Consider the following 11,885-nt stretch of genomic DNA (forward strand, 5'->3'; position numbering starts at 1 on the left):
ATAATGCCTCCAGAAACCCTCAGAAGGAAACTAGAACATTGTGAACTATATTTTTTAAAAAAGGAAAGAATAAAACCAGATATCCACATGTAGAAACTAGAGAAATGAAATTTCTGTATCTCATACTGAAAAAAGAAATAAACTGAAAATGAATTAAAGGCCTTAATTAAGACTTGAAATTTAGCTGGTCAGTGGTGGCACACGCCTTTAATCCCAGCACTCAGGAGGCAGAGGCAGGAAGATCTCTGAATTTGAGGCCAACCTGGTTTATAAGAGCTAGTTCCAGGACAGGGTCCAAAGCTACAGAAAAATCCTGTCCAAAAAAAAAAAAAAAAGACTTGAAATTTAGAAATTTCTAGAAGAAAACACATGGAATGAGCTCTAAGATGTAGGCATACATAGATGATTTTTTTTTTCTGTATTAGGGTTCAATAGTTCAGAAAGTAAGTACGAAATTTGACAAGCAAGAATGCATTAAAGGAAAAAGCTTCTACACAGCAAAGGGAGCGCTCCTGAGGAATGGGAGAAAATCTCTGCCAGCTGTTCCTCTAACAGAGGATTACTACACAAATACAGAAAGAACACAAACTCCTAGCCAAATGTAATGACACTGCCTATAGTCCCAGCACTGGGTCAGGAAAATCATTAGGACTTTGAGGGCAGCCTGGGCTACATAGCGAGATCCTGTCTCAAAGAGGAGGGGCGAGGAGGCGGTGGGAGCTCAGTGGAAATGGTGAGTGTTCAAAGCTAAGAAGTGCCAGAGAGAAGAGACTGGAGAAAGGGAGCTTGTGGGTCCTGAGTTGCAGTTAGGAGGAGGCTCCTATATGACGCTGCACCGCAGGTGACTGCACCCTGACGATGTGGTCCATCTTCCCAAATAACAGAAAGAAAGGACATTCAGTGTTTCCACCATAAAAAAGTGACGCATATATAAAAAGAAGTCACACGGTATGCCCCCAAAATGACTTTTATGTTTTTGTGTATGTTAAAAAATAAATTGATAAGTCATTCTTAAGGGGTGGCTGGAAAAGACTCCGTCTTGAGAGGACTTCCTACTCTTACAGGGGGTCAGAGTTCACATCCCAGCACCCAAATCAGGCAGCTCATCACCTGTAAATCCCACTCCAAAGGTCCTAATACCCGCTTCTGGCTTCTGCATACACCCTTACCTACACACACACACACACACACACACACACACACACACACTTAGAAAATTAAAATGATTCTTTTAAATTTTTTATTCAATTATTTAAAAGTTCACAAGATCCTTAGAAACTATAAATAAGAAAAAAGAATTTCCTACAAAAATTAAAGGAATACAAGATCTGGCACACGTTAAAAGCAGTTTCAAGAGGGAAGTTTATACCTCTAGGTCCTACATTAAAAAATCAGAAAGAGCACAAATAAATTACTTGATGGTGAAACTCAGGGATTTGGAAAAAACAAAACAAACCATTCTTAAATCCAGTAGATGGAAATAAATAATAAAATCAGAACAGAAATTAATCAAATAAAAACAAAGAATTAACCAATCTAAGAGCTGGTTCTCTGAAAACAAAAAAACAAAACTGATAATTCTTAGCCCAGTACACCCAAATAAAGAGGGATGTAAAAAAAAAAAAAAAAATCAGAGATATATCAGGAGACATTACAACAGACACCAAAGAATTTCAGAACAGTATAGGAATATATTGTTACAAACCTACACTCCATTAAGTTAGAAAGCCTAAAAAAATGTACAAATTTCTAAATTCCCCCCAAACACCAAAGTTAAACCAAGAAGAGATCAACAACTTAATAGACTTACAACAGTTAAGTGTTGGGGCTCAAAGGAGCAAGTCTCACTCAGCACCTGTGACTCCTCCCAGAACTTCTCACACCATCCTTCCCCTAAAACTCTCCAGCCCAGAGACTGGGCTTCCCTTCCCCCAACTTCTGCTTCCATATGACTCAGCCATTTTGGCTGAGAATTTTCTTGGTCTACCTCTCTTGGCTCCTGGTTTTTCTCTTGGCATCTTGGTTCATGGCTCCATCGTGCCCTCTCTCCTTCTCTCTCTCTCTTCTTAATCTTTTACCCAACCCACCCACTTCTGACCCCCCCTTCCTCCTTTCTTTTGCTCTCTCTCTCTCTCTCTCTCTCTCTCTCTCTCTCACACACACACACACACACACACACACACACACCCCTATCATGGCCCAGTTCGGTCTGGACTTTCACAGACACCCCTAGCTGTACTATTCCTTTAAATCTACAATGAAACCCTTCATCTCAACTATACCTAGGAGCAGTCATGACCTCATTTTCATTCAATAAGGAGATAGAAACAGTGACAAACAGGTTTCTGACAAAAAAAAAAAAAAAAAAAAAAAGCCCAGGCCCTGATGGACTCATATAAAAATTCTTTCAGACCTCCAAAGGAGAATTATAACCAATACTCCTTAAATTATACAAATGACATAGAATCAGAAGGAACACTTCTAAACTCCTTCTACAAAGTCTGTAGTACTTTAATATCAAACCAGAGAAAAATACAACAACAACAAAGAAAACTATTGGCCAATATTCCTGATAAACACATGCAAAGCTCTTAGTAAAATGCTAACAAACTGAATATAGGCATGTAGCAAAAAGATCATTCACCACAATTGAGTTGGCTTTTTCCTGGAGCTGCAGAGAGAGTTCAAAATATATAAGTCAATGAATGTAATAAATAATAAAAAATAAATTTAAAATAAAAATCACATGATCAATCAGCCTACAGTCCACAACCCCAGAGAACCTAGTCAACAAAGAGGACACTAAGGGAGACATACATGGATCTATATAGGAAGGAGAAAAAGACAATATTGCTAGTTAGGTCTTACATCTAGAATTAACCCATTTCCATTATTTTATATTATACCATGAGGTTTGTGGCCTATGGGCAAGATTCCAACTGGCAACTTGCATCTTTCCCCTCTGGCGGCTACATGGCATCTTCCTGTCTGCTGCAGCACATCATTGGAAAGGCTTCCTCCTGCAGCAGAGACACGGAGAAGCCTTGGAACACGCAGCTCTATATGGGGTGTCTCCATCAGAGCTAAGGGAACCACACAGAAGAGGGGGCAGAAAGAGTGTAAGAGCCAGAAAGGAGGGAGGGCACCAAAAGAACAAGGCTCTCTGAATAAACAGTCCAAGGCTCATACGAATTCACAGAGACTGAAGCAAGTGCAGGTTCTAAACGGGTCCTCACTAGGCCCTCGACGAACATATTACAGCTTTTTAGTTTAGTATTTTTATGAGACTCTCGAGTACGTGAATAAGTGGGTCTCTGAGTGAGGCAGCACTCAGGAACAAGCAGCTAGATCCACCCCCACACAGTAATTCTTCCAGAACTGCAGGGGAGGGCCATGAAGGATCCACTGAGCTTCTTATAGAAATGCGCTGTGAGGAAAAAAATGTTCAGCCACTCCCCACAGGTCACTGCCAGTGACTTCACTAGGACCCTGCCTGGGGAAGGCCAGAGGAGACTGCATGAGTGCCTGGTGATTTTTATGGAGCCAAGGCAGCAGTGACAGAGGTAGCCATAGCAACAGTTCCTTACAAATGCTTATACACTCTCTCAAGCTTCCGAGCTCCTCCTGATGATCAGCTGGATAGAATGTACAAGCAGACAGGTCATTTTCTCCTTTGAGGCCCAGAACACATTGAGAGATCCATAAGAACAGAGGAAGCTAACGTCCTTTCTTTCCTGCACACCTCCAAGACTTACTCACTGATGGACATGATCAGTTTTTGCTATGTGCAGTGGTAAGGGTATCATATAGACGCTATATTCTAGAGAGATTAATTATTTGGGGGACTTGTAGTGGCATTTCATTTGCATTTTAATAAATGAAGCTTACCTGAAGATCGGTGACTGGCTGTTTTGCTTTTCTGGCCTTCAGGTTGAACCCCAGTTTCTCTCTCTGAGTTTTTATTAATCATGTTTAAGGGGTTATGTGGGTATGCACGTGCTATTTGTCATGGGAAGATGTTCCTGTGCCTGTCACCCCATGATCTTCCTATTACAAAAGGAAAAAGTCAGAAAGCCCATGATGTATTCAGTCCAGACCTGACTGGACAGGAGGCACTGGGAAAGCAGAGGACCAGGTCAGGAGATGATGGTCACCTGGAAATGACAGAAGGAATTCACTTATCATATGGCTTATTTTTTATTTTATTTTGTATTATGGATGTTTTTAAATTTTTTATTTATTATGTGTACAGACAGTTTGCCTGCATGTGTATATATGCACCATATGCATGCAATACACAGAAAGACAGATCCCCAAACTTGAGACACAGACCATGGTTAGCTACCATGTGGCTACTAGGAACCAAACCAGGGTCCTCCAGAAGAGGAGCCTGAGTTCTGAACCTCTGAGCCATCTCTGCAGCCCCCAAACTAGAATCTGATTAAAGCAGATTTAGCTCTTAATCAGTTCTCCGTGAAGTGAATGAAGTATCCAATGTTGAACAGCTCCATTGACAGGGAGAGTCATCGACATTAGAGGAAGTATAAATAATAATTATGAGAGTTATGGTATATTCAATTCGGTTTCCCCAGATAGATAAAAAAGGATTAACAAAGAATAAGCGTCCCCATGTCAGCAGAGCTTCAAGCCGGCTTCAAGAGGACATCAGAAACCCAGTAAAGACAATATAACAGACACCTAATATTGACACTGTCAATTGTGAGGTAGAGAGAACATTCTGGGTCCCTCCTGGGCACTCCCACAAGCCTCATCATTACTCACTGAGACCCATAGCTGTGTTCACAGTTAAAAGTCCCAGTGTGCTGCAGTAGACGAGATTGTAGGCAAACACACATTGTCATCTAACACAGTGGTTCTCAACCTCCCTAACGCTGTGACCCTTTAATACAGTTCCTCATGTTGTGGTGACCACCAACCATAAAAGTATTTCATTGCTACCTCATAACTATAATTTTGCTACTCTTATGAATCATAATGTAGATATCTAATATTCAGTGAAAGGGTCGCTCGAGTACCAAAGGAGTCACAACATGCCGCGGACTGACTCTCTTGGAGATCGAAGACCGAGGGAGAACAGGGGTGAAGGCTTAGGAGAACCCAGGATTCGGTGAATGACAGACAGACACAACTCTAATGAGATCTGAATCTGCTGCAACTTTACTAAAATTCAAGCATCCACTTTTAAGTGATTACAGAAGGAAGTTAGCAGACATAAAAGTTTCCATAGAAAAATGATTACAGACAATTGATTATTCTCAGCAAGTCTTGTGGTCAGGGCCAGGTGGGCAGAGCTTTTCTTTGAAATTCGTCTCATACCACTAACTAACTGTGCTTTCTCATGGCCCTAAATCATATCTGTCCTCAAGGTAACCAAGGTAACCCAAACACCATTCTTCAGTCCCAGGGTTTGTTCCAATATTGAATGGCTGGCTTCATGTTATCAAGAATAGCCTGTCTTTCTTTCCTATCTAAAATGCACCAGGGGTTTCTCATTCTGGCTAGCCTCTCCATAAATGGTAACTCATGCCATTCCATACATTTTCCTTCATAATTTACCCATCTTCTACCAAATCTCCTATCATGGGCTCTTTCTGTTCTAGGGTATCTGTAAATTCCCCCAGAGAGCGAGCCAGAGTCTTAATCATAACATTAATGGCCTGAATCAAGGGAGGGAACTGACGCATCAGTTCCTCCGTATTCAAGGAGCCGTTGGAAATGTTTCCTGGTTCCTTGAACAGATTAAGTTTTTGTCAAGAGAAAAATAGAACAGAAGCAGAGTCAATGCAAGAAACCATCGCCAGGAACAAAGTGAACGAGATCGTTGAGGCTGATCAGGCACCTCAACTCGAGCAGACTGCCAGGGAACCGCCGGGGGCCAAGCTCCGGGAAGCACGAGCATTTTGAGACGGCCACCACCTGAGAGGCATTTTGTCACACAGGCGAGACAGGCGTGAATGTGGCAACAACACACAGGTCGAGAACAGCTGTCTAGAGAGCTTTGTGCCCACTGTGAGGGTCTTAGATTAGAAGCAAGATATTTCAAATTCCCTCCAGTTTCATAGACTCTTTAGAGGCGGGCACTACAGGCTCAGAGCTCAGGCTCTTGGAAGCAGCTGTGACGCTTGGCAAGTCCACAAAGAAAAAAGAAAAAGACACAACACAGAGCGAGTGTGTTTCAGGCTTTATTGGAGATGAGACAGGCCTGGGGGAGCTCCGCCACTGGGGAACTTGAAACAGTATTGACCTGTAGGGTAGTTCTCGGGAACAGAGTGCAGGGCAGACATCAGATTACAGAAGAGGACTATGTGGTCGGTTGGGGCACAAATGAAGAAGGGGCGTTGACTAAAGGAAGCGGGGAGATGAAGACTGCATGGGCTTGACTAGGTTAAGAACTGAGGAGACAAAGCCAGAGAAGGGTGTGGGAAGGTCAGGGAGGCAGCAGCACAGAAGGCCAGCTGTCCCCAGGGCCTGGAGGACCCCTAGCATAGACAGGTCCCCCATATAACAGCCAGCATAGCAGAGGTCTACTTGTTACACCAGTACGCCATTTTTGAGAATATAGGTGTTGGAAGGAAGCGACCGGTCTTCATGTAGGCAGAGATCTTCTTCAGGCCCTGCAGAATGGGAAGGATACAGCAGGAACTCAGTCTGCAGCCCACTGAGATGAGCAGCCCCAAGCCAGGAGCAGCGTTTGTCCTGGCCTCAGGCTGCAACGCCGTGCGGACTGCTTAGCTCCCAGCCCCGGCAAAAGGGCTCTTTCATAGCCCCTATTGAAGGGGAGACTGGATCCTGTGTAAGTGGTTTTATAGCCACTAAAAATTACAGTATAGGTTCAGAAACCCACCCATCAATCCTGCAAGATCAGTTATCAGGGAGGAACCTGAGGTCCAGGGAGGGTGAGCAGCTTCCTTGGCTCACACAGCAAGTGAAACAGGGATGGATTCAAGCTGCTTCACATGCACACTCTCTCCTGTGTGCTCTCTCTTGCTCTCCTGCTTGCTTTCTCCCTCACTTTGTCTCTGTCTGTCTATTGTTCTGTCCTCCTCCTTTCCCCTCCTTCCCTCCCTCCTCTTTCTATCCCTCCTTTCTCCCTCTCATCTCTCTACTCAGCTGCCCTCCAGAGGAGACCCTGTCCCAATCTCTGCATGAACATGATCCTATTTCTGCGGTCACTCTTTTTAACCTGTATTTACACACGGGGGAGGGATCTACAGGATAAAGGAACTGAAAAACTTGACTGTATGTGTTTAGGAAGACAGCCAAGAACACAGTGACTCAGCAAATCATGCAAGAAAAGGAACATCAAGATGACAGCCCACAGATAAAGCTGAACAAGATTCTAATCAGCGTCCTGAGAGCAGAATTAACTATTTGGGGCTCAGTACAATGTTACTGCACCCTGGATGTCCTCATCCCCCCTGCTAATACAGGGCCCACCCCATGTGACTGTATAATGTGCTATAAACCACACTCCAAGTTGAAGAATACACAGACAGTTCCAGGGGGTGTAAAGAGACCCACGACCAACTAGACACAAGCGGGGCTAAGGGGCCTGTGTTTCTCCATATACCCACCCTAGAGCCATGCTAGTTATTGCACAGTTCCAGAGGGTACCCAGCTTGGGCCACAACCAAAGCTTATGAGAGCTAGCTGAGAGAGACTGGAGATTTAGCTCAGTAGTAGGGCGTTTGCCTAGCAAGGCCCTGGGTTCATCCCCCAGCTCAGGGGAAAGAGAAAGAGTTAACTGAGAAAGTACATCACTTGATAAGGAATGGGCAAGATCAACAGATTGCAGGTTTAACAAAATCATTGGATCAATGTCTCCAATTCCCAGATGTCTGAATGACCCAAGTCTGATGTAGGTGCTGTCCAGGCTGGGCTCAGGAGCCCTGGGGAGTATCAAGAGCATCTCACAGCCTGGCTTCCTACAGCTCTCTGCCTACTGGGTTCCCAGATGGAGGTATTTTGCACGCCCCCTGGGGCAAAACATGAAACTCATATAAAGGAGGCTGCCAGAGAATAATAGTGGAGAGATAGAATTTGACCCCATTTCAGACAGGACCTGGGATGTGAAAGAGGAGATTGGAAGGGAGGAAACCAGAATGGCGCAGAGTAGCTCACACTCACGATAAGTGTCCCCAACAGGGTAGGCACACACATGTCCACTCAGTGAGGCACCAACTGAGACCCTGGGCTCTCAATGGTCTGCAGATGAGGTCTGGCCTCTCATGTCACCTCGGCCCTGCCTGTCTCACTCTCCTAATGCCAAGGCCCACATACTATTGACATGCTCTGCCCCGCCAAGGATCCTAAACAGGAAACTGAGGCTGCATAGGTGCGGGTGAGTGGGGCTGAAGCTTTTTCTTTTGACACAGAGCAGGGACGGTGACCGAATGCTGACCCAGAGACAGATATGGAGCCCAGTGCAGCTGCTGCTGGAACTGAGACCATAAACAAGTAAATACCCTCTACAGAGATCCCTCATCTGTCCGATGGGACTCAGAATCACAGCAGCATTTGGGGATTTTGACGTGATAAATGTTGCCCCATATGGGTCTGTAAAGAAGCTCAAAAAGCCCTAGTTATTGTCCTTTTGCCTCCGAAATAGAAAGGCATCGTGGAAGAGAGGAAGAAGACCGCTCAAAGGAAGCAGGATCAAGGCATCACCTCAAAGCGGGCCATGTAGTCCTTCAGGTTGGGGAAGGCATCCAGACATTTGGGCTCAAATAAACGGTACTGGTCAAGAATATCGTAAGCGAGGAAATCCACATAGGTGATCTGCAGGAATTGAGGGTCGGTGAGATAGGATCTGAAGCCTGGGGAAAATGGCAGCTCCTTCCCCCCACCTCCCTCTCTTTACCTTGTCCCCCGCAAACCATGGCCGCTTGCCCAGGAACTCTGAGTAGAGCTTCATCTTCTCAGGGATGGTCTTCAAGAACTCTGGCTTCTGCTTCTCCTAAGACAGAAAATGGCTGTTACCACCCTTAGGCTCCGACTCCCAGCAGGGAGGTTAGGCTCCCAGAACCATGCAAAAGAAGAGCCACCTTCCCAACAATGGGCCAGGTCTGTGCCTGGGCTTCCAGTTAACACATCACTATTTTATTGGTGGCAGAATTCACGTCAGAGGTGATGGAAAGTCAGACAGGAATTTCACTGTCCCTGAAATCTGAAGTCCACACCAGGTGCTGTGAGTGACACCCAGGACCTCCTGAGTATCCTGCATGTCCTGGCTCAGGGATCCAGTGGAATCACAGACACAAAGAACATAAAAAGAAGACAGTTATATTAGGTTGGGGGTTGGGGAGGCATGAGAACAGATCACACGAGTGAGGAGCTTGCATCAGTGTTGAGCAGTGACTAATACTGAAAGGAAGGTTAAGCAGTCCTCTGGCAGACCCTGAGCGGGCATTATGAAGATGTCCTGGTTTCTACTGATACCTATGGGGAGATGTGTAAGACCAGCGTGTATATATGACCTACTTGCATCATTTGGGGAGTATACTGCTGCCTGTTGGTGTGTGTGTGGGGGGGTGTCCAATATTGATGTCAAGATTCTTTCTCAATCACTGTCCACCTTTTTTTTTGAGACAGGGTCGCTCATTGAATCTAGAGCTCACAGACTGGCTGGATTCATTGGCCAGCAAGCCCCCAGAAATCCTCCTGTTTCTCCCCCAGAACGCTATGATTATAAGAGCATGCTGCCTCACACAGGCTTTTATGTGGTGCTAAGGGTCTATACTAAAGCCGTCACAGCAAGTACTTTTAACCACCAGGCCATCCTCATATCCTTCAACTTTATCCTGAAAGCTTTATGAACACTGGGTAAGATGAACATGGAATCGGCAGAAGCACAGACATGGCGGAGATTTACAACTACATAAAGGACTTAGATCCACTGTTCACGCGCAGAATCTCAACCGTATCTCGCATGGTTACTCTAGTGATAATAGTTTCGCAATATCGATGTGCTATCTCGCTGGTAAGATAGGAGAGCGTGGAGAATAAGTAACAGTTCATTCATTGAAGGAGGAGGCTGCAGATTTAATGCAAGCCTTTCAGTCCTGCTGCAAACCCTGCCCACTGCTACACCACGGGCAACTCACAAAGTCAGGGTTGTAACAGAGCATGATGAGCTGCATGCGGGTGTCCATGACCTGGTTCTCCACAATGTCGGCACGAATCCTCTCCTGCTCTGTCTCCCCACCTGCAGCACACATAGGACATTCACCATCAGCATCCTGCACCAGACAAGACAAGGAGATTGTCCCCCATGCCCACCCTGCAGCCAGCCCCACTCACACAGGTTGTGCTTGCGGGCAATGTAGCGCAGGATGGCATTGCTCTGGGTGATCTTGTGGGACCCGTCAATTAAGTAGGGCAGCTGAAAAGACAAGCAGGGACAGTCAGATGGGATATGGGGACCCTGAATTCCTTCTCTGGGTGAGGACAGACATGGGACCTGGCACTCAGTGTGTCTGGCATGGGAAGCCCTCCGAGCACAGTACACACTGAATGGAAGAGCTTGGACACAGCCCGTCACCCTGTGCAGCCACCAGGAATGGGAGCAGGAGAGCAGAAGCTCTGACCCCAAACCCCCTCAGCCAGTCAAGAAGATGAGGTGAGGACGCAATGCCTTCCCCAAACCTCCCCTTCCCTGCACCTACATTGGGAAAGTCCAGGCCCAGCTTGAACTTCTCATTCAGCCACTGGCTTCGGTCAAAGTCGGGAGCTGTTGTGACAAGAGGATGTGAAAAGAAGCCCAGTGCCCACCCTACTCCTGGTATTAGACCAGAAGCAAGAACCCCTGAGGCAGGGGAATCCACAACCTCCCACAGAGTCACTGCCCACGATGGAGGAGAGGGATATAAACAACGGGTAATAAAAGGAGCCTGAACACAATAGGACCCCAATACTGCACCCAGCCTAATTATGAATACAGATGGACCAGGAGTTCCATTCTCGGGGTTTTATATTGAAAAACCAAACTGCACCCCCAAAGAGGTTTCTGGAAGCGGCAGTCTCTAGCTTCAACAGTAGGAGGGCTGCAGGTCTGAGGAAGCAGGTGGCTGACCAGGAAGGTGTCATTACCGTCCCCCATGGTGTATCTCTTCTCCTCATAACTTGAGTCTGTGTATTCCAGGAGCAGGCGGATGGGGTGTGTCAGCTAAGAGACCAGAGACAGAGGTGAGAAATAGTGGGGACCTTGCTGTATGACTTCATCTTCTCCAATTGAGACCATACACTGCACAAATACAGACACCATGCAACGTGCATACCTAGGCGCGCCTGCACCACCACCCCTGCCACACACACAGCCTGAGTGCCAAGAGCTACAGGCAGAAGATTCTAGGGGGAGGAGGAGAGTGCTGAGGAGTACCGCTCTGCTAGAAAGACCTTGCTGTTATAAACTTCCTGCTTCACATCCCAATCCCCTCTCTTACACCGCGGACATTCCAGTATCCCAGGAGCATAGGCATAGTGTTGGCGGTAGCCTTCTCAAACTGTCTTCAGTAAGGTAGACTTGGGTCTTTGGACAAGCTGTAACTTTATGCAGACTCCCCGGGAGACGGAGGAAGACAAAGCAGCGGGTCCCGCCCCACTCTGCACCAATCCCAGTTCGGCACTCCCCTTCTCCCCTTGTGTAACCAGAGCTACAGATCCTGACCCAGAAGGCAAGAGGGCCACTCCCTCTCCTAGAGAGGAGGGATTAAGATCCTCAGCAGCCTCTGCCCCAAGATTCTGTCCTGTGAATCCTAAAAGCAAAATCTGTTCTACTGCTCCAAACCCTCTTAGCAACTACCGCCATCGTCACCTGCTGGATGCTCCGGAAACTGGCACTTTCCCTGGAGACTGGCCAGACAACT

The 11,885-nt window shown here is 46.2% G+C and overlaps 1 protein-coding gene across 1 annotated transcript; it reads right to left on the reverse strand.

The window, feature by feature from the left end:
* Positions 1-6,189: 6,189 nt before the first annotated feature.
* On the reverse strand, positions 6,190-11,630 carry LOC130889437 (glutathione S-transferase Mu 1). The gene is made up of 8 exons (XM_057793165.1): positions 11,463-11,630; positions 11,110-11,185; positions 10,686-10,750; positions 10,321-10,402; positions 10,125-10,225; positions 8,882-8,977; positions 8,689-8,799; positions 6,190-6,635 (listed from the first exon to the last, which is right to left on the reverse strand). Exons 1-8 carry the CDS (start codon positions 11,496-11,498, stop codon positions 6,546-6,548), a joined length of 657 nt encoding a protein of 218 aa, XP_057649148.1. The 5' UTR covers positions 11,499-11,630; the 3' UTR covers positions 6,190-6,545.
* Between the last annotated feature and the right edge of the window lie 255 nt (positions 11,631-11,885).

This window comes from Chionomys nivalis, chromosome 18 (genome assembly GCF_950005125.1).
Source record: "Chionomys nivalis chromosome 18, mChiNiv1.1, whole genome shotgun sequence".
In the NCBI taxonomy this organism is placed as follows: domain Eukaryota; kingdom Metazoa; phylum Chordata; class Mammalia; order Rodentia; family Cricetidae; genus Chionomys; species Chionomys nivalis.

Excerpts from the sequence above, each read along its gene's own strand:
- LOC130889437 (XM_057793165.1), bottom strand. The coding sequence starts at position 11,498 with ATGCCTATGCTCCTGGGATACTGGAATGTCCGCGGT. Across the intron at positions 8,800-8,881 it reads CATGGTTTGCGGGGGACAAG|ATCACCTATGTGGATTTCCT; the intron begins GTAAAGAGAGGG and ends CAATTCCTGCAG. Across the intron at positions 6,636-8,688 it reads ACTACATGGCCCGCTTTGAG|GGCCTGAAGAAGATCTCTGC; the intron begins GTGATGCCTTGA and ends CCCATTCTGCAG.